The sequence below is a fragment of the Glossina fuscipes genome, unplaced genomic scaffold, assembly GCF_014805625.2.
Source record: "Glossina fuscipes isolate IAEA_lab_2018 unplaced genomic scaffold, Yale_Gfus_2 1, whole genome shotgun sequence".
In the NCBI taxonomy this organism is placed as follows: Eukaryota; Metazoa; Arthropoda; class Insecta; order Diptera; family Glossinidae; genus Glossina; species Glossina fuscipes.
This window is the reverse complement of record NW_023998415.1, coordinates 4,071,726-4,096,032: the sequence shown is the minus strand read 5'-3', so window position 1 is coordinate 4,096,032 and position 24,307 is coordinate 4,071,726. Positions and strand designations below refer to the sequence as shown.

General features: G+C 34.5%; 1 protein-coding gene across 3 annotated transcripts; it reads left to right on the top strand.

The window, feature by feature from the left end:
* The first annotated feature begins 9,971 nt into the window (after positions 1-9,971).
* Positions 9,972-23,477, top strand: LOC119631493 (protein kinase 4). Of its 3 annotated transcripts, XM_038023756.1 has the most exons (6): positions 9,972-10,045; positions 18,083-19,026; positions 19,706-19,837; positions 21,146-21,879; positions 22,079-22,267; positions 22,836-23,477. In XM_038023756.1, exons 1-6 carry the CDS (start codon positions 9,975-9,977, stop codon positions 22,953-22,955), a joined length of 2,190 nt encoding a protein of 729 aa, XP_037879684.1. In that variant the 5' UTR covers positions 9,972-9,974; the 3' UTR covers positions 22,956-23,477. The 3 variants fall into 3 exon arrangements, with proteins under 3 accessions (XP_037879684.1, XP_037879687.1, XP_037879686.1); XM_038023759.1 differs by lacking the exon at positions 22,836-23,477 and having other exon boundaries at positions 21,146-21,859; positions 22,079-22,188; XM_038023758.1 differs by lacking the exons at positions 22,079-22,267; positions 22,836-23,477 and adding an exon at positions 21,961-22,071.
* The last annotated feature ends 830 nt before the right edge of the window (positions 23,478-24,307 follow it).

Below are 24,307 nucleotides of genomic sequence, written 5' to 3'. Positions count from 1 at the left end.
TATATATATATACAAACCCACACACAAACACACACACACACACATACAGTCATTTTAAAAGAAGGCATTACATAACAAATATGTTCCTATCCGAACTATTGTCAATAGTATTCATTCTTCGGCTAAAACGCGTCAGTGTATTAAATTTCACGGAAACATCTTAAAAATTGCCGGGCAGATAACCTTACATCGATTCAGAAAATAGTTATGACTATGAATTTGAAAAAATACAAGATCGGATATCAGACAGGTAGACGGACAAACAGACAGATGATCGGTACAATAAAAGGTGAGTCCAACTCAAGTTTTTGTAGGTAATGAATACATGCACATAAGCTTATATTCTCTTGGAGCAGGGAGGAAAAAAACCGTAAAGAGAAATGCTGGAAAGAATTATGCGAAGACATAAACAACGATACATGGGGCTCGCCGTGCAGAATAACAACTGGAAAAGTCTGCCGGAAGAAGCTAATACCAGCTAAATACTAATGCCGCATGGGCGTAGTCAATTGTAGAAGAACTGTTTCAAGCGATAAAGCAGCAGTTTAGGGCTATAATGGACTTAGCAAAAGTCTTGCCTGGTGATATGATTACGATGAATGAAATTCAGGCAATATGTCGAACATTGACAAGAAAAAGAGGAGTATCATCTGGCGAAATACCCAACGATATAATAGAATTGGTTACTAACTAACATCTGGGCGAGTTTATTTTGTGCGACGTACAAATTGTGCCTCAGACTTGACACGTTTCCGACATCGTGGAGAATATTGCTTCTGCTTTTGCTATAAAAGCCCGGTAAGCCCCTACATTGCCTGTCTCCTGGGCAACGCTAACAAATTTTTCAAACTGGTGAGATTAGAGGAAGGAGTGGAGAGCCTACTGAACTTTTCAAAGCTTCAATTTGCATTTATCATATAGCCTATGGATGCTATTGAGGAAACGGTCACTGCAGCAGAAAAGAGCAAGCAAAAGGATTCTACGCTGACTGGGAAATCATTATAGAAAGTTTATATACACGAGGCTTCTTCCCGTACTTAGTTAAAATGATAGACAACTACTTGCATGATAGAAGCTTACTGATGACGCTTACAAATGACGAAATTAAAGAGCACAGGATTACAATAGAGACACCACAAGGCTTCATCCTAGGTCCGCTTCTAACGGATCTGAGTCTGCTCAACATGGGGCTTCTAAAAAGAGCGAGATTGATAATTTAACCCGAATAAGTAGGTGCTCCCGATAAGTCCAAACTGAAACTTTCCTTGGGGAAATGTGAAGTTATACTGGTGACGGATCTTCTATCTATGTTGCAAGTGCCAAAGTGCAATTGTACAGTGTCGAATACAATTCCACTTTCTTTCTTTATTTCTTTCTTTCGCGGAACATTAAGAGATGTATTAAGAAGGCTACAGATAAAGCATTGGCAAGTGCAACCACCCTGTCCAAAATTATATCAAATATGTACCAGCCAAAGCAAGCAAATCGAAAACTTATATGTGGCGTAGCCTATGCGCAAATGATGTACGCCGCACCAATTTGTGCGAAGAAAGTACTGTAAAGTGAAAATCTCTTACAAAAGCTTGAAGCAGTTCAAAAGTGGTGCACGTTGTGAATAATATCAGTCTACTGCGCAGTTTCAACGTCATCAATCGGCAGCAATTCTACCAGGAATGTCCTTCGTCGAGTTGCTGTTTAAGGAATAGCTACATACCCCCAAGACGAAAAAGGAAACGAAAACCTCCGAAGAAGTTAGTACAGACATCCGTGGGATTAAAACATCTTTTCGACAGAGTAGTTTAACGAAAGGGCAGCAACGGTGAAAAAAGTAAAAGGAGGATGGACCTACACACTCATCCGAAATGTTGAGCAATGGGTAGGTTGACAACACGGAGAACTCAATTTCGACCGGTCTTGGAAATTTCGCGAGCTATTTGCGTCGTTAACGCAAGCGAGCAGATAATGGATGCGACCTGTGGCAAAGCGAGAATGACGACGTGAAGAACACTGTTTTTGTCTGCCCGGCATGATAGCCATATTTGAGGAATATGCTTTCCGGAAGCAGAAGTCCCGCCTGGCAGCGGTTATGTTGATAGACAAGGGGAGATGGAAGAAATCCGTCAGTTTTTTTGCACAACATGCTATAGTATAAAGCCACACGAAGCCGTGATCCGGACCCGTAATCTCGTGCAAGTACAGGTCAGATAGGATGATATATTGATATCCATAAGGGTAGGACCACTACTTGGCACTGCATTGCGTCTATGTCTAACAAAAAAAAAGTACTCGTATATCACCAGTAGTGGAGGGAGAAAAATTGTAAAATTGTTATATAATAATAGAAGATTTATGTCTCTTATTAATCTTTCCAAGGATTTTTTTTAAATCAACTTTATTTATACAAATAGATCCTGAATAAGAAAATACTGTTAAAGTTTTATATTCTTTAGAAGAGCTTTTGAGACAACATTTTAATAAAATATGACAACAAATATTCTCGTATGCATAGCTGTAAGCATAAAGGATACATTTTTTTAATTTTCTATATTTGATGAAATTTCCATCGGATTCTAATACCATACTTACACCGTACAGCAACCAAGGGTCAAAATATATCAATTATTTTTTGTATCTCTTCTCCTTCAAGGGTTCTCATGAAAAGTGAACTTTCTTAAATCAAGGATTTTCACCACGACGGGTACAACTTGCTTGTTTAATTCAATAAAATTTATATTGAAAAGAGTTTCGTATAAATATATTTTCTAAAATTTTTCTCTATATGTATCTACTGAAAGCGAGAGTAACCTAAATTTGTCACAAAATAATAACCGCTAGTAGCAAGTAAATGTTTTTTGTATTTTTAATTCTTGTACTCAGCACCCGCTTGTGGTGCAGGATACATTAAGTTTGGCGCGTACGTATGTAGCGCCCAGAAATGCTTGTGACCGATCCACCCTTCGATTGGTTTAGTTAAGGATTCTAAGTTTGTTCGTCTGTCCGTCCGTCTTATGTCTGCCCATTTCTATCTGTGTTCAAGTGACAGGTCGCAATTTTTGATACACTAACCTGTTTTGGAGCAAGGACCAAATTTTTCGACCAATCCCCTTATAACAGCTTATCTTGATAAAAAAAACAATGCCATTTTCAGAATTACCCGACAAAAATTACTTAGTAATAGTATTTCGGCGTTTCAAATTAACGTCATAAGTTTGAATTGGATGACGAAACTTTTCCGACCCCTTGCCATATACCAGAACCTATGGAAGCTGAATTTTTATATGATAAAAGCGCCTCATTTTCAATACTTCTTGATGAGAGTTCATTCATGGTAATAATATTCCATAAAAATTAATCTTATCGGATTTCGACCCCATTGGTCTATTGTTTGGATCCCGATCCATGTAAGAATTCTAACGCAAAATAAGCCTTTGTGTGTTAAGAAAATCATGTCCTTTTGACAATGACTGGTCCGGGGTAAATTAATCATAGTAAAAGTGGATCACAAAGATTTAGTTTTTAGACCGCACCACATATAAAAGCTTACAGTAAGGAGGCGCTTCTACGGCGACAAAGTTTAATTTATGGTTTGTTATGACGAAAACAATTGAAAAATTCTTAAAATCGTTAATGAGTAAATTAAGTTCTCTAAAATTGTACTATGGTCATTGACTTTTTGAGTACACCCCCCAATATAGGGGCTTTCGTAAGCATTGTGTATTTGCGAAAAGTCATTTTTGATGTATTATTAAGAAAATGAGCGAAAGACTGTATTAGTCGAAGCGTCCTTGTCCGATTGTAATATTCTCACTTGTTTTTACCTTAAAAGGTTTTATTTATATTTTAAAGGCAAAAAGCTTAAAATATTTTTAATCGAAAATCCAAATTTTCAGACCAGATTCGTCTGTGCACATACTCATATACTCCTATATTGGCATACGTTAGTTTACACCATCCATGCACAGAAGCATGAAAATGGATTCATATTTGAGTTGCGAAGTAAAATTAACTCCAAAGTGAAGACAATTCAAGTCAAGCGTTAAACAATGTGTAGTATAGAGTATTATATGTGAATGTGTGCATATATTATATACATGTACGTGTTTATATGCGTTGAATATATGGCACGAAAAACCACTTTAATAAAATATCAATTATTTTGTTGCACTCAATATTCTCTTGAAACACTTTTCATTTTCTTCATTTGCGACCCCGCTTGTGCGCTCACATGCGGCAAACATTTAAGTTTGAAAGAGACAGATATATGTCGAATTCATTATAGTATTTAATGAAATTTCACACCTTTTTTTTTTCTGAAGAGAAAATCAGTGGTGTACGTGCATATATATAAGCGTGTAGATACGGCGAATACATGCGTACATAAAAATGCATCGTTGCCTGTAAAAGCATACGAAATATTTTATAATTTATATGGTGAGGGCAAAAATTTTTATGTTATGCTTTTATGAATTTCAAGTGAACTTTCCTACACCCACCGTCGAAGGATGTCGGTACACTAACGCTTTCATACCGTTTATTACATACAGAAGAAAACAAGAAAAAAATCAGAGTTGAAAACTGATACAATAACAGATACAATCAACAGATTCGGTTTAGCTTTGTGACTCGGCGGAATCTTTAACTAATCAGTTATCCATTTAGTCTTGCCTCTGATTAATCTAGAGTTTGGTAAAACATTCGCTGATAATCTTTGGAAACAGTGTGCGTCGTTCGCCTAAAATCATTGTCACAATAACTGATCGCAATGTAACACTGGATTTACGAAAACCCGTCAATTTCACGGCTAAATTATGTGAATCGTCACTGTTGCAAAAATGAAAATAGGTAGCCGAAATTTGGAACAAACCTTGCTCGATCGATTGAGTATACGGAATTTAAAAAGGGACGCGATGTAAAACGGAAATAGAACGACTTCGGAAAACACCCACAATTTATTCATATATTCCTTGGATATCTATACCTGTGACCCAGGTGTTCATTACGATCACTGGGGAAACTGGTTTAGGGGAAAAACTGGTCAAATCGATTTACTAAAACGCACAAAATTAACGATTAAATGCGATTCAATTTGCTTTAGAATAAATGGAAAATAAGTTGGAATTAAAATATAGTCTTTAATTGTGAGCGAATTAATAAATCGATCGGGATCATCGTTTGTCCTGATAGCAGTTTTCTGGAAGTATATTCACAGGATCGAACATTATCGACGAAAATATGAAAAAATGATCGGTGTTTTTGGAGTTTGTTCTAGTTTCTTCTGGACTATGGACGTGTGTGTCAACAGGTCATATTCATTTTCTAATCTGATATTCTTAACCAATCAAGATATAGTTTTTTTGGCCGAATTGCAACTGTATATCCCCTTTTTGGCGATTCTGACGATTCAGAAGAATTACCCGCCAAATCGACAGATATTCGTACAAACAGATAAACATAATCACATTAGCAAAGGTGGGCGTGGCCTAAAAAAAAAAGAGTACACATATATGTTTGCTGTGTCATATCGCTAACAACAAACATAAAATCCAGTAAGTAACAATAACTAAATATATTGACTTTCTTTCGCTGAATTTTTAAAATCAAAAACCCGTTAGATTTACGGATGCCGTTTATCAAGTATTAAAGCGAATCGGGCAGAAGTGACATTTTAAAATGAGCGTGCATTCTCAGTTCCTCGTATATAATAAAAACTGTTTTTGAAGGGGTACTACTAATGAGAAATCTTATATGGAGTGGAGTCTAAAAAATAGACTCATCTTAGGTCGTTTTGCGGAGTTATTTAGAAAATAAACCTATGCGTTTCATATTCGGTAAGCTTGACTTCTTTGTCAATTTACTATAATGCATCAATTTTCACCATGAAATTTTGGAACGATTCCGTTTTCATAAAAACGGTTGAATAAGAGAGAGAGAGAGAGAGAGAGAGAGAGAGATGGTTCAAAAAATTGCCCCAGCGAAGCAACATTTTTTATATCAATTTTGAATGTCAAAGTACTATTATTCAGCGAGTTTTGTCGAGAAATTTTGGAAATTGCAAATGTTAAGATAAGGCAGAGGTACGCAGGTAAGGTAACATACGCAGAGTGATCGAAATCCGAACCATTTTCAATTGCGTTTGTCCTTGGGCCATACCATGTCGGTGTGCAAAATTTCAATAAAATATCTCAAAAATTGCGAACTGCAAATTGAACACAAGAAAATTGGACAGACGGACAGACAAGCGTAAATCGATTCAGAGTCAATTTCTGATTAACACAATAAAAGGTGAACTTATCTTAAGCTTTTCTGCATGAGACGTACAACTGCACAAACTCAAATGACGTAGGGTATAAAAAAGCAAAAACAACAAGAAGCAAAAGCAATATTTACAAAAAAGGAAAAAAAAAAATTCTTTTCACATGCTTAATGGAAAGAAATCTAGTGTTACAGTGACAAAAATTCATGATATTCATGACAGACTATTAAGAAGACGAGTGTGCTGCCTGGCGGGGGAAACTATTTTAAATTTTCACATACCGAACATCTTTATGCACTTAAAACATGCACATTTACTATGCTACTGACATGTGAATGCTATAGTATTATTACGGATACATCTAGAGAAGATGACGGAGACACAATATTCGGCTATTTATTGTCTTCTTATATTCATGTAAAGCTTGCGCGGTTTCAAATTAAATAACTTTCTATGTTAAATAAAATAAAATTAAAGTGCGAAATATTCAATTAAATGTCACTGCGGTTTCACATATCAAACACAGTTTACTCGTCGTTTCCTAAAACTCTTACTACGGAAATCCTTCAGGATATTGCTTTTATCAAGTCTATCTTAATTACGGTCAGAAGTTTTCGTTTCAGACGAAAAAATAGCATAACATATTAATAATTTCCTCGTCTATAGCATTTATTTTCTTCTTCTTTTTAGGTTGAAATTAAAAAACAAAAACAAGGAAAAAAAAATTAGAAGAATGCTAAAGTTATAAACAGCGGTCAAGGAAGTTTTACTTTTGGAAAACTGATACTTATACCATATACCAGTTGTGGTATAGGGTATGTTAAGTTAGTGCGGACGTATGTAACACGCAGAAGGGCTTAGGACCCAATCGATTCAGAATCATAATCTGAATTGATCTAAGCTTGTCTGTCCGTCCCATGTCTGTCAATATAAGTTTTTGTTCAAGCTGATGAAATATGGTACAGTGACGTGTTTGACCCAAGGATGAATGCTATTAAAAATAGTTCTGATCAATCCACTTTTTCGACCATCCCCCATATAACGCCCTATTCTGAAAAGTCGTTATATATAAAAAAATATGACATTTTCAAAATTCCTCGGCAAAAGTGGCTAAGCACTAGTATTTAGACATTCTAAATCGATATGAAAACTTTGGACTATGGGCTGGGGCAAACTTTTAAACCCCCCTCTTATATGAAGAAAACTGAAGTTCATCCGGCAAAAAGGTATAATTTTCAATGTGTCATGATGAAAATTATATCGTATCAGTAATTTAACATAAAAAAATTAATTGTACCAAATTTGGATCATCTCGGCCTATTTCTTGAATCCCAATCTAATAAGGATTTTCACGAAAATTGATCCTTTGTAAAGCAGAAAAGTCTACATTTTTAATATGTGATGATGAAAATTGACCCATAAGAGTAATTTCATATAAAAAAGAACTTTATAAGATTCGGACAATCTACGTCTATTTTTGGATCCTACCACACGTAAAGATTGAATTTGCACTACAGTAGGTTACGTTTTGGGTCCGCTTCCCCACATGAAAAATATGCCTTTACAGAAGCAAGATATAATTTTGTTGTTGTATGGAGTATCTAACGATCGGCCTTGCCCGACTATATAGTTCTTAGTTGTTTTTTTTTTTTTTACGAGGCAGGAATAAGCATTAAGTGATTCACAAAGTAGCTTTAGATCACAGGCTTATTTCCATAATTCAATAATCTATCTGCTCATATATCAAAATCGGTCGCCTAGTGTAAGTGGTATAATTGCTTAAAAACATTTATTATTATACATACTTAAGCAGCAAATTAAACTTATAAGATCAAATCTCAGTCAAAGGGTCGTTGAAGCAGTTATTCACAGGGCAATTTAACCAGTTTTATTTGGCATCACAAAAACTTAACACATATTTTTAACGAATCGCATCGTAAGCGCTGATGACGGCGCTCAATAAATAAGGTACATAATACAAATATCTATGAATTACCCATCGGGACTCCTTAGTCCACGGGAAACGCTTGGCAAACAGCCATCTGTTAAGCTATTCACATATAAATGATAAGCGTTGAAGGGCCAATAAGGTAACTCCTGAAGCAATTCTTATTCCAACTCATACAATTGACGTGGTGTCAATAATTGATGAGTAAGATTGTCTGTTAACTTGACGAAAGGGTACTTCTTCCCTGTTCAAACACGTTAATTTTGTCATTCTGCTGATCGAGTAACGCTGAGTTATATTCGCTTGTCATCGTTTAAGGCTTTTCGAGTTAATGAACGAAGATTGCTATGGCACGTGAACTTTCAAATATATTTTTTCGCTCGCTGTAGCGCACTTTCACTTTCCCCAAGTCATTTTTTCCCTTTTTTTACGTCATTACGCTGTGTAGGGGAGAATGCACTCTTTATCCAATTGACAAAGACTCTCGCATGAATTGACCTTAAATACCGAAAGACTTCTTTTTCAGCTTATGACAAGAGGGTACTACGACGTTTAAAACATACATAGTATTAACTTGATCACCCTTTATATTATTTGCATCTTTTTAATCCCATCACTAAAGGATATGTCGTAATGTTGGCAGAATCTCAAGAAAAAGCTTCACCCCGAGACCCCGATAAAGTATATGTACACTTGCTTAGCATGAAATGCTGAATTGATTAAGCCATGTCCGTTCGTCTGCGTGGTTGTGTGGTGTGTGTTGTTAACACTCTCATGAACACATCGATTCCGAGTTGACTAGAAAGAGAGTTGGAACTCTTGCACGCAATAAATGCTGATGGATGCATAAGATTCGACCTCAGCCAAATATAAATTTCTTATTTCTTAATATTTGACGACAAAATCAGATGAAGAAGAGTATTAGGTGTAGGCCTTTAACCGGCTGCAACGTGTTTATTTGTTTTTTTAGCTATAAAATACATTTTATCGATTTAACAATTTCATTATTTACAATCAAACATTGAGTTATTAGATTACAGGCTATGGTTAACAGTACAGATATGGTTGATAGTATGTAAGCAGCTGCGGTACAATACAAATTAAACCATGGTCCGAAATATTGAGATCGTTCCTTCTTCCTTTAAACAAAAAAGTCAGATAATTTAGCATTGGAAGCTTAAAGCCGTCCGCCGTTGCAACTATATGCATACGTATGTATGTATGTATGTATGTATGTATGTATGTATATATGTACGTATGTAAATTCTTTGCTTAGTATGACTAACTAATACAGTCATGCACTCATTCATGAAATATGAGTATAAAATTATTATAAAAATCCATCGTCCAACTTTATGAAAATTTTTATGTTTATTACAAAATAGACAAAAAAAGGGGGAAAAAAGAAAAGAGATGAAAAACAAGACTTGTGTGAATAGACAAAAGCTATTGTTTGCAATGTTTTTAACAGGAAGATGGAAAGGAAAACAGTCGTACATTTAAATATTTCTATCTCGATAAAGACAATGGCAAATGAAATTTTTTGCTTTATTTTTTCTTCTTTTTTTTTTTTTATTTTTTTTATTTGTACTAAAAATTTAAAAACGAAATAAAAAATTATAGCTAAATGTATGCAAAAATAATGCATAAATTTTAATATATGTATATATATATATATATATATATATATATATATGCGAATGTGCACCCAATCTGCGTATACGTAAATGTTTTCCGTACACTTTTGTTCCTTTTCAAATTTCAGATGTCAACATGGTTGCCGAGCCCAAACCCCATCAAATTGGCCGTAAAAGGCAGAATGTGAACAAAACCGGAAATGATTGGTGAGTAAATGATGGTATCAAACCTGTCCAGTGAGGTGTACATATATACATATATGATGCCGAAAACGCCGAAAAATAGAACAAAAAAAAAGAAATAAATAAAAAATTAAAACAAAAAACAACGAACAACGGACATAGTTTCATACGTATGCTGGCCTTCTCTTTAAGCCGTTAACTGTTTGGAGTAACTTTTCCAACTGATTTTTTCTATAATTTTTATGCGAACAAAAACCACAAAATTCAAAAATCTCTACTGCTGCTCGTTATACAGCGCAGTCGAGAATTTTCTTTAAACGGAGGACGAATAATTTGTTTCTCCTCGCAGCCAATGTCTGAAATGATCCTTTCTTTCCACATTCTATATATATATATATATATATATATATATATATATATATATCTTAAATCAATGGAAGATTTTTTTTGCGAAAACTAACTATTCGTCAAACGAACAAATAAAATATTTTTAAATAAACAAAATAAGGTAACGGTTTGGTAGATAGCAATGCGTATCTATGCGTATATTTACGTCCATACCGGATGAAATAATTAATTTATTCGTAAGAGTAATGATTAAAAAAATCAACAATGATTTCATATTTGCATTAATGTCGGTCATCTGATCTATGACGACCTATATCAAAAATTATAATTTCGAATCTTAAAGGAAATGAGTTTCAAAGTGTCTACGATGACGTTTATTCGCATTTAACTAAATTATTTTTAGTTAACCTCAGGCGGCCTCTTCTTCTTTATTCCTCATATATATAATTTTTATTTATTATTTTTATTAACAAAAACAATTAAGAACATTATAATCGGGCAAGGCCGACTATTAGATATCCTACACTATTTCGCCAAATGCATTCATTCACTCGCTTACACACTATTTTCACGCAAAAGACACACTTTTTCCGAATGCTCGCATATTGGAGGAATCTTTACATGAGCTGGTATCTTGGAGTCCCCGCACGCGGTGGTCGAACAAGTTTGATTTCTATCTCAGTTTACCCCATTTCACTCTATAAAGATTCAGTTTTCGTAGAAACGGTTATATGAGAGATGGTCTAAAACCAACAGTTTTTCACACCAACTTAACATCTCCAAATACTATTGCAGACCGCGTTTTGAGAATAGTAATCTTTCTTCATATAGCGACTATTGGAAATAATGCCTTATATGGCGTATGGTCGAAAAAGTGGACCCATCGAAACCATTTTCAATGGCATTTATCCTTGGATTGAAGCACATCAGTGTATCAAAATTGATTAAAATATCGCAGAAATTGCGACCTGTAGCTTGAACGCAAAAATGCATGCACAGTCGACAAACAGACCGACAGGGACAGGAGATCGTTTTCTGAATAAAAGGCGGGTCTAACTTACGCTCATTTACGTGCTACATATGTCCGCACAAATTTAATATACCGTGTAGCGCATATGGGATATAATAAAAATAAGACCACTAGAACTTGTGGTAATAAAATAGTCCGCCGAAGCCGTGTTTATAACGATTATTATGTTTTCTTTTGCGTCTTTTACGTTCAAAAATTATTTCAAAAGGTTTTTTCCTTTTTATTTCTTTTTTGGACAGTTACTGTATAGTCGTATATGTATATTTTATGTAACAGCCAGTTTGACATGTAGGAACTTGAAGCACTCATGTTGCGAAAATTCGTTCGTTTACAAAAGTTTTCGTTATTGCATGTGTGCTGATTGCATAAACGTAGCCCTATACATATAAACAAATAATGACCGCTGTCATCATTATCCCGACCATCAACTGCAAAAATGTCAAACGCTGTTGTTGCTATTTTGTGCGCTGCAGTGTTGACAGACCACTCGCAAACCCACACGTTTACGCTTCAAGTATTTTCAAGTTGTCTGTTCTTGTTCCTGTTTTTGTTCTGCCTCGTAAAGCGTATTGTGTACGCTTGTTTTTTCGTAGCATATACACTTACATATGTATAACCATATCGTATCGTACTATTTTGTAAAGGGCAGTAAAAAATATTTCACTTCGCGAAACAATGTCAAAAAAGGACATTTAAGTGATGAATAGTTGTTGTTTGTTATTTACAGAGACATAGAGCTATGCATAAAGCAAAACCCTCACATAAACACGGTCACTCAAGTACGGAGGCCTTACAACGTTCTACGTGTCTATGATTGTGTATAACATTCCAGAAAAGTCAATCGTTTGGTCGTTCTCTCTGCATTTAAGAGTGTATTAATTTCGGAGGTTGTGTAATAATATGAAATTTCTGTTCTTATATTTCTTCTTCGTTTTTTTTTTTTTTTTTTTTTTTTCTTTTTTGCTGAACAATTGTTTAATGACATGTAAATAAAGGAAAATATAAATATATTCGATGCGTTCTTTTGTTCTCTCTTCATTGAATTACTTTGTAAACATTTCTACGAAACTGAGACCATAGCGACGTTAAGTAAGAAGTTAAGTTTATTCGCCTTGGAATGAAACCCCTGGATATCCTGTGTTTTAAATAGCGTCCTTTAAATGTTACTCAGCCGACTGATTATTCGCTGTATGGCAAAAATAAAAAAAAAAAAAGGAAAGGGCTTTGCGGGTCTCATCTCCCAAACTGAGCAAAAAAAACTTGATTTCTTTCAAGGTTTTGTATTTGAACAAAAGTTGTTGTATTACGTCCCTCTTTAGGTTTATTGAGATATGTATGCACTCGAAGTGTTCAGTTGTTGTATATTTGCAATTCTGAAGATTCAAACGCCCGACAGTAAGTAGCCTTGTAAAAAATTCATTTAGAAATTCACATCGATCAAGCATGTGTATATATATATATACGTATACATATTTATAGATAATATATAACGGTTTCTTTAGGGTGTGTTTTTGTACACTACAATTGGACGATGTGGTTCTTAAAAATTCATTCCCGGTTCATAGATGTAAAATTAGCTCAATTGTGTTCTATATATTTTTTCATTCGCACATATCTCAATCTTTAGCCACATGTACCGTGCGTACATTGTATAGGACATATTCCATATCGATAATAATACGCGGGCGATATGATGAACGTTCAGCATAACAGAAACGGACGCTTGCTTCCTTGCTTACTTGTGATATGTTTTTGCTTTGCGCGACTTTATAAAGGCTCTCAGTTATTACCGGCGATTCTATGTATATTTGCGATTTGTTTTCGGTTTTTACAATATTGAAATAATTCGTTTTGAACGCGGATACAATGGATTAAAATTAAAGCAAGACTTGATTTGCCTTGATTTATCTGTTTTGAAACAATACCTGCCACGTTCTTTCAAGCTTTTGCACATCTATCTCGAATCTGCGCAAACTCTACATATTTTTTTCCTTCTCGTCCATCTATAATCCTTCCAGACTGTATACGACGATAGTTCTGAATAACATTCAGAATCGTTTAGGAAGTGCGTTGAACGTATTTCTGCGTATACATTGAAATCGTTCATTCGAGAACTTTACGAAAACTCTGCTTCTTCTAGTTGATATTTCATCGAGAATTCTCCAAATCATTTGAACTCATTTACTTGCGCAAGCTGCAATTATATAACAAATAGATTAAGAGAAATTGAATTATTACTCGGTATTAATCTTCTTCTACTTTTTTTTTTTGTTTATTGTGTTGCGTCTTACCAGCATGAACTTGTTGTTATTGCTGATTTCTAACGATACGTAAACTTTCAGTCGGTGGCACTATCAACGCAACTACTTATCATATATATATATATATATATATATATATATATGCGTATTTATAAAATTATGGTAAAATACATTCTTGGGCTAGTATTGGTAGTAAAGTGCTGTTAATTTGTCAAATTCCAGACGTGCAAACAACAAGATGTGAAATTTAATTAAAATGCTCACTCGTGTGACGCATGAAATTGTGAATTCGATTTTAAATTCAAGCATTAGTTTGTGGATTGTCGATTTACTGTAATACACATACATATATATGTAAGCCCATATACGCACACGCTGGCACAGACACTTTATTACACATATGTTATATCAAATATCGATACATGCCTGCATTCATTCATATGTACGTTCGTCAAGTCCAAACTATACGTCAAAATAGTTCATTAATATATTTCATTACCAATAAGGCACAAGTTCATCAATCATCATCAATAGCAATGTTCAAGTCATCAGGGACCAGAGCTTATTGAAGGGAATAAATTTGAAAAGCTTATAAATAATTTAATCAACTAAAGAAGCAAAACAAAATGTAAAGCGTAAAGTTCAAGAATATTCAGTAACATGCGAAAAATGAGTTTTAGTTCAGCAAGAAGGTTTACCGCCATATATTAACCGTTTCTAGCTTAAACAGTTCTCCGAAGTAAACATCAAAGAGAATAAATATACAAAAAATTGAACGAATAAACGGATTATCGGCTGAATGGGTGCATGAATGCTTGTCCCGAAAGCTTCTACTGAAGATTTTAAAATATACGAAACTTTAAAAGCATGACAGAGGGATTCAGGTATATTCAAAAACTTCTGCCGCTGTTGTGGTGGTGTCAGGTAGTGCTCGCAACAAGCAATCATAATTTTGAAGCCAATATCAACGGGTCCTAAGATAGAAGACATGACAACCGACGACGCATTAGTTGGGCCCAATGTATGCTACGTTCGCGGGTTTTAGTAACGAAGATTGTCGCTTATTTTAAATTTTTTTTTGAAAGTTTCTTGTGTTCAGGGGGCAGAGGAGGCAAAAAAGTTCAACCCATTTACCTTACTATATATTTAGCTATCACAAAGTCTTTGTACAGTCATAATAATATGACTAAAGGCGCTTGTACATGATGCGTCACAAATGAAAGCATTTACGTCAGATCTGATAGTAACTCATTTCCTATTTGCAATTAGTCTCATGTAAAAAGTCTCCGCGGCTTTTTCTATGGGACAGCATTAATACCTATATATATCGAGCAACACTTATCTCAACTTGCCGCAAACGAACATGTGCTAAAAACGTGATATTTCAACTTGCATTTTTTGTTAAAATAGTTTTCGAATTCTTTGCTCGCGTAAAAAGTTGCATTGATTTGAAAATCAGTGAATCATATGAAATGAAGAAATACCCTATATGATGCATTTAACATTTTGAAGCGAACGAAGGACCCAAGAGTTGTTTGCTCGATTCCGTTTCGGAAATTTCGATGCCCAAAATATACCTCGCTCTAGTCAAAAAGTCGATAAAATTTTGCAATCGCGTGGACGTTTTACATGCCGCTAATAATTTACAAATTACGCGAAATTTACAAGATACGCCTTAAACACTCAATGATTACCTACTCATTCGCACACTCAAGATCAAAACAAAATGATTAGCCAAAATAAATTTTTGCTTTGAATTAGGAAAAACAATTGTTGAAATAAAAACCACAAGTTATTACATAACTAATAGACGTAAACTGTCACTAAAGTATGGTCTTCGTTTGCGTACTCATGCGCTCATGTTTTCTAGACTAAAATCTTGCGGTTTTTCACCAAAATGACGTAATTGAGAAGTGCTTCAATTTAGAGAGTGCGTTCATCGCAAAAGATAATTAACCAGATCCTTATGTTATAGTAGTTGCAGTAGAGTGAGCTTGACCTGGCGCTATTGTTGCATAGTGCTTATCCATTGTGTTATCATTGCCGTTCATTGTAGACATTGAGATTTGAGTTCGTTGAGGGTCTCATTAAATCGTCCCCTTTTGATTGGGGGCAACGGTTCTGCTTTTCCATATATTATGTATACATAAGAAGAAGAATCTTTGAGTCAAGTCGAAAAGGAGATTGTCAACACTCAGTTCCATCATCACAACTAGTAGCAACACTTCTTAAAAAATTTATCATTTATAGAGAGCATGTACAAAAGAAATGTACACAATGTACACCAGCAGCAACTTCTCTCGGTCATTTTAATAGCACTGTGTTCAAAAAATATGGGAAATTTTGAAATAAACATTTCTTTCTAATATTCGAAGCAATACTAGTAGTCCTCGGTTCCTGATATAGGGTTAAGAGGAGCCAACGAACTCTCTTTAATGAATAGAAACGAAAGGAGTTCTTTAACCTCTTTGAAACGGGGAGGATGTCACTAGACCTAGAGCTCATCTCAGGTAAATCGGTTAATTTTGGAGTGACATTAATTTCAAGTTTGTTTTAAAATGTGTGAATAATTATGGCAGTGTGCGCAGTGTACCTTATCGTGTTGCAAAAGCTAAGAACACAAATTTCCACAAATTTGAGTATTCCTTACAATCGTCGCTGGGACGAGCTGGGTAGGATTTCTCATGGAGTGTTTTACGCTTTGGGGGTCATATCGCGTAAACAATAGTTTTTACTTTTCGTGGTTCTTTTTCGTTTTCATTTTCTTTCATCGAAATATTCGATTGATAGTCGTTTTATTTCTGGATCGCTTTATGACTTTTCCCTATAGTTATGTCTTATAAAAAACATTTCTCTAACCAATGGAATGCGAACTTGTTTTTCGAAAAAATTCAATTATTTTAGACCAAGAAGGGAAAGGCAACAAGATATTTCCAAGCGGCTCCGTGATTCAATTGATATGCTTTCGTCGGTGAAATTAAAATGCAAACTCCTTACCCACGGTCGCTTTGATCTGCTTCTCTACTATTTCTAAAAACTTTTTTTTATCCCCTATTAACATTTGGTTACGACAATGCTTTCTTGCTATGGCACTTTCATATATATTTTCAAAACATCTACTTAAGCAAATTTCGAGACAAATCCTTCATAACGCAGCGACAACAACTGCTAAATATTACAAGAGACCGTCTCGTTTATAATATTACATGACGAGTATGCATTAATGGCATAACAATATAATATATAATAATGTAATAATATATAATATAAATATTCTCTGGAAACAAAGTACGCAGTGACGTTATAACGAAAGATTTCCGCATAGTTTCTCAAACCCACGCAATATCTTCGATTAATTAATAGGTGAATAAATATCAAGATCATAATTTTGCTTTGTAACGCACACAACCAACCAAACAATCTATATTTCGAGGCATTCACCTGGGCATTGTAAAGTTAATGGTAGATATGATTGTAAGAGTATTTTGTATATAGAATTGAATTGGCAGGCTGCGAAAGAGGAAGCACTTTGCTACCTACAGCACTTCGACATCTCAACATATATATACATATATTCATATATATATGTTATTATTATATTTTTCTCGATAAAATGTTGAATGTGTACAGGTAACATCCAGTAATCACGATTGCTGGATCGCTTTTGTAATCCGGAAAAGTAACATATATATTCTATTGTTGTTGTTATTTACAATTTTTCCAAATACAATATAACGGGAAATATATAAATATTTGGAATGCTACTTAAATATATTATTATAAAATACATATATGTATAAATATTATCTTTACTGTTGATAATCACTTATATCGCATATTTCCATTGGTTTCATCGGTTATTCTTACCCTTGTTTTTTTGTTTTTTTTTTTTTTTTGCGTAATTGAAATGACCCCAAAAAGTAAGAGCCCTGAAGGTAGAGAGAATTTATATTGATTGTATGAACGTTTTTTCCGCGTTCACTTCACTAAATGAGCCAACATTGTAAATTTAGTTGATAAACTCTACGTACAATAACTAAACTGTATAAGGTATAACGAACGGCTCGTTTGGTCGATTGCGTTTGTATGCATTTTGTTGTTCGTTTTTCTGGGGTCATAGAAATGGTTTTTAATTTGTAAACAATGTCTGGTTAAATGGAGCGACAATAAGCGCATCAATTTATTTGTGTTGGCAATATTGGTTTTTTAGGCGTAAACTTTTGAAAATATTAAGAATAATACCATTAGGGGACTGACTGCTCGTGTTGACAAATCAATTAGTCACAATGGTTGACAATAAACTTTATTGATATGAAAATACATACAAAATATGTTTCTCGATACGCTTTGATTGATTTCTAACGTTAACGGACTCAATTTACTCAGTAATTTATTTCTCATTTTGCCACCGCTTTGCTTTAGGGACTATTTTTACGATAGTTATTGCTCATCTGCGACGACATCCAATAATGGGATGCGACCGAAGAAGCGTAAACGTTTAATGAGCAATTCAAGTCGAATGGTCTCTTTGAGTGATGCGGTCAATAGTGGTAATCTTAATGCTGCTGTCGCGGCGGCTGCTGTAGCTCAACAGCAACAACAGCAATTACATCAACAGCAGCAACAGCATCAACAGCAGACACAACAGCAACAACAAGTAGCTGCAGTAGCAATGGCTGCGATGGCCAATTTATTGCCTCAACAACAATTATTATTACATCAACAGAGTCTACTTTCGAATGCTAACGGAGCAATTACAAGTGCTGCGGCTGCCGCCTGTAACGGAGCAACCACTACACCTCATCATACAAATCTCGGTATATATTTGCAACAACAACAACAGCAACAACATTTAAAACAGCAACAGGCTGCCGCTGCAGCAGTGGCTGTTGCCGCTCAGTATGCGGCAGCGACTAATGGCACCTTACAGCTAAATATGTCTTCACCTCTAATTAACGGCAGCCTTACTAATCAACCGTCATCGAATTCATCGTCACTCGTATCAACACATAACGGCGGGAATAGCATTGGAGATCAGCAAGCGATTCTAGCAAATCAACCACATTTGCTGCAGCATCAGCAACCACAGCCAACAAATATTATGCAGCCTTTGGCGTTATCATTATCACCGCAACATCAGACTCAACAACAGCAACAGCAGCAACAACAACAACAACAACAACAACAACAAAAGCAGCATACAAAACAACAGCAAGTGCATCTTTTACAATCACAAAATCACCATCAGTCGTCTCTGGCATCGCTATCATCATCGTCTTCTCAATTGCATACACAAGCCATACTACAACAACACCAACATGAACAACTAACGATAAATCAACAATGGGGTCCCTTTAAGGTTTACAGTAAGTATCATAGTAATAGCAGTAGTAGTAGTAGTAGTAGTAGTAGTAGTAGTAGTAGTTGTCAATTTTTCAAATTTTCAAAATATCTGAACTAAACTGAGATTTTTTAAACAAAAAGTTAAATAAGACAATGTCTGGCCATTTCCAAAAAAACAAAAAAAAACACAAATTTAACTTACATGACACTGGTCTACTACAACGTGTGGAAATATGACTTTCGCAAAACTATGGAGAAACGTGTTTGTTTGTTTGTTTGTTTGTTTTCATAACGAATGCATTTTTCTACGAATCCATTAAATGCGAGCAGGAGTAAAAGGCTTCATTATTATTTAAATACGTTAACTAAACTCACGAACGGAGAAGGGAAAATGCCTCTGCCACAGTAATAATCAAATCAGCGATAAGCGAAAGACTTGAGGAGCCCGTGCAAAAACTTCGACCCACCATCTGTTTGACGTGATTATTAGTTGTGTCGTAATTATTGATCATTTTTATATTCGATAGGTGCAATAAATGGATGAAAATAGTCGGGTGTATTTCTTGGACATGGGATGTAATTAAATTCGATTTCGTTGGGTGTTAGCGACTTTTGTTTTCTTCTATTCTCTTCTTTGTTTTTTAAGTTTATCATTTACTTTTCTAATAAAAATATTTACTTTTTTTTTGCACAATTTGCTAGGCAATCCGGACACATTAATTTGCGGCAATTGTCGAGAATGTTTCAACGAACTGGCTGAATTATTAGACCACAAGAGAAGTTATTGCAAACTAAGGTTCACATGTAAATGCCAGGAGCTAACAATAAATGCAAGTAAGTGCACACAAGTACCCATAAATGTATACACACGCGCACACATACTTGTAATGTTAATAGAAATACGTAGACATTAACATCTAAACAACTCCCCTTGATGTGTATTTTAAAATTACTGCAAACGAATGCCAGGCTGTATAAGACTTAAACATATAAATATGAAATTTTGTTCAAATTTCAAGTTGGGCGCGTAAAGCATCCGTAGACATATCTGTATGTAAGGATGCACAGACAATCACAAACCCCCCCGGCCCCCTTCCACATTGACACAAGCATATACAGACATATATCTATATATATGTATATATATATATATATCTGTTGAGTTTTGTTAGATACAGAGACGGACGAAAAGTGACTGAAAAGAATGCATTACACACGCGTTCACATACGTACACATATCTATGCAAAAAGTTGATGTTGTTTGTAATTAATTTATTATTGTTTAACACTTTTATGCAATTGTTCTGTGGCCAATGTTTTTTCGTAACGCACACAAGCTTGGTCCATAATTTATACTCCGGCATACATCTATCTCTCTACTTACCCTACTGCAAATACTCTACGAGTATAAACAATTTCAACGAGGAACGAGTATCCATACATAAGCTAAGGAGATTATATAACTTTCGCTTCTATTTTTTTTGTTTTTGTTTTTTTTTTTTTTTTTTGTTTTCGAACGTTTTTGCTTTTGTAAGAAGTGTAAAGAGGATATAGAGGCAGAGTCCGGTAACAGCTGTTATTGTTTACTGTTAAAAACTCAGTAACAAGATAACAACAAGATATATTGCGTTTTGCGGTTGGCCTAAGTATTCCTAAGAAGGACCAACATTTCGTTTCGCTTAAATGCTATTCAAATTAAGCCGGCCATGCTTGCGATTTAAAATTAAATTCGAACGAATTGCGAGTGAAAATATGTACTCAGTTAAGTCAAAAAGTTTTAAATCATATTACGATAGAATTCTCTAATCAGATAAAAGCGTGAAAAAGAAAGGTTTCTATTCTCATCACACTTGCCGTCGCGGGAATGAAAAATTTCACAATTAGACTGACACAACGGATCGATTGAATGGAAGGAATCGTTTTTTCTTTTTTCTTTTTTTGCGCTTAAACAGATAATTCGGTTGACGCGCTAATAGTCCAACGAAAGTGTCGTCATAGCAAAATCAATTAGGTGGAATGAATAATCGTTTACTTATGTACATATATACATACATATATATTTATATAGTTTTATAACTTTTAAAGAAATATGCATTTAATATTCTCGTCGTATTTGTTCTTCTCCTTGGTTTTTCGTTATAGAAAATCCACCTTCGGGGGCGAAACTGTTGTGTGCGATGTGCAAAGATGCTTTCGTTAATCCTTGGGATCTAATGGTGCATGCTCAAGCAGCACACATGGTCAATATATACGAATTGAGCAATGAGCCCAGTAACAACAATGAGCTTAGTGGTGACAGCAACAGAAGCAACAATAACAATAATGTCGACATTGACGCTAACTCAACGACTAATAAAAGGAACAAAGCCAATGATCTCACTTGCAATAATAATAACAACAACAACAACAATAATAATAATAATAATAATAATAATAATAATAATAGTATTAACAATAATAACAACAGCAGCAACAGTAACAGCAACAACAATCACAACGACAATGATAGTAACAATAATAACAATACAAAAAACCACAACAATGGCATACAATCGTCACTTGAAAAACCAGCACCAGCACCTTCTGCTGCTAATCCTGAAGCTATCGTCATCAGTAATGGCACCGCCCTTCATATAAGGAATAGAACAGAATCGCCATCTGCTAAACAAATAACAGCAGCAACGACAACCCAGCCGTCTATATTGGATAACATGAATGGAACGGATGTTAACATCATGCTGAACAACGACAACGGCAACAGTTGTTATAATAGCTTAGTCGGTGATGGGAGCATTAGTGATTCGGAGGCCAATTTAAGTGTGGAGCTTAAATTTGGTATTTGCAACAGCCCAAACGGTACAATCAATGTTAAAGAGGTAGAGAGATAAAAATTAATTAGATTCAGTTCTAAGAAGAATGTTTTTTTTTTTTTTTTTTTTTTTTTTTCGTCTTTTTAGCAAATTTATACATTCCTCCCATTTTGGGTTTCTGCTTTTCAACCCATACCAAATATTTAATGTTGAGAATTAATTATTTTTGATTTGTTGTTTGCTTTTAACGCTTAATTTTAAATAGGATACGCATCGTGATGACGGCTCGTTAGACGGTGGCATGTCAAATTCATCACAAACTCACCACTCGGATGATGTTAAATTGTTAAATAACAATGGTTCGATGTCATCGCGTGGCAGTTCACCAGCTTTGGATACCGATGAGACACTCGCACAACCGCAAAAGGCCTGCATTGTCCGAACATTAAGTATTGTAAGTACAGCAACGATGGAATCATAACAACAAGAACTCGGAAAAACAAAAAAAAAAAAAACAAAAAAGAAAACACACACATATATATATAAAACAATTTTACACGCATACAAAATATAATTATTTAAAAATTCCAAATACGCTTGCATATGCACACACGTAAAATACACGTGCACACACAAATAAACATACGCATACACTATGCAAGTATGCAAGTATAAACTGCAAATATATAATTGAAAACCATTAATAACTCTTGAAAAAGCTTAAGTTTCAGCAAAAATAATGAATGAATATAAATTGAAAACGAAATGAAAATATTTATGTTTGCATTTAAAGAGTCATATCCGCATATATACGCTACTCACATTGTACACATTTGTACATTCAATTCAATTGGTTCATTTTGTTATTTTATTTATTTACGTATTTATTTATTTATTTATTTATTTATTTTATTATTATTATTATTATTGTTTGTTTTTTCTTTCATTTTTTTTTTTTTTTTTTTTTTTTTTTTTTTTTGTTGCTTACTTCTTCATGATGTATCATCATCACAACATTACAGGAGACCACCACTGCAGGCAGTTCTTCCGTTCCTCCAGCCGCGATCGGGTTAATGCCAAAGAGTTTGGCTTTAAGCCTGACTAACGGTACCACGGCAAAAGCTGCAGCTGCCCCACAATAGACCAGAGAAACAACAACTAACCGACAGACAAACCGAACGTTTTATCCACAGACCCACACATCCCACCTTCATATTGTGCTGATATGGCAGTAGCAGAGCGAAGAGTACTGAAACCACAATAACAGCTACCATAAACATACAAACAAATTGCACGTATAACAGCGAATACAGCAACAAAAGCAGCAACAACAACAATAATAACAACAACAACAACAACAATAATAATAATAATAATAAAACGTTTGTTGTTCGCACTTTTTACAACTACCGACATTCAGCGGACAATTGCTATATATACTCGCATGGTCAGACAAACTTCAGATTATAAATAATTTAAGCCTTCAGTTGCAGTTTTTCTTTAACAACAACAACAACAACAACAACCACAATAATAATAATAATAATAACAACAATAACAAATTAACAATCTATCTGCTGCATTTCACATTTGGAAAATAAAATCGAAAACAAAAATTCCCCGAAAAAAAGAAAGAAAAATGACTTCGTTTGTGTTTGGCTTAAAAAAAAAAAAAAAAACAAATATATATATATAAATATTTTTTTTATATACGTATATGTTGTCCTAGAACATTTAAATTCCTTTCTCTACATATAAAACAGATTTTCATTTTCTTTTTTTTTTTACTTTCTTTTCGTTTCTTTGGTTTTAATAAACAATACATTCTTCTGATGCTTATAAATGAATCGTTAAATATTGAAAACTTGATATAAAATTGTTAGAAAACTTATTTAACAAGGCTTCGTTTGGAAATATTTAACAATAAGTTAAGAAAATTAAAAATTCGATAAAACAAAAGGGCAAGATTTAATTGTTTATTAATAATAAAAAAAAAAAAATTAAAAAAATTAATCAACATTTTATCATTAGTTGTTTTGTGAACTTTCTGTTGCAAGTCTTCATTCGGGGACCCGAGTCCCGTCGGCAATAAACACATACTATTCAAGAAGTTATCTTATTCGGTCGCACATTCGCCCAGAATCGATCAAGCATGAGTAACTCCTTTCTTCGGTGACTCATCAGAGCATTAGTCGTAGACTTAAGGCCAAACTTATCAAACTTTTTAAACATTTGGTCGACCCTTGTTTGTTCAAAGCGCTATTAACAGCCGCCCATAGAGACGAATAGGAAAGCGAATTCTTCATTGAACTCTGGCACCCGTCATACCTAAATTTCTCTTATCAAGCTTAAGCAGAGTGGGCAGACACATTTGCATTTGAGTTTTTCATACAGTCTCGAAGTACCATCTTATCCCACGCAGCGTTCACAAGCGCGGGAATAAATCAACACTCAACCCTAGCTTATTACATTATATCTGCGACCTAAGTACTAT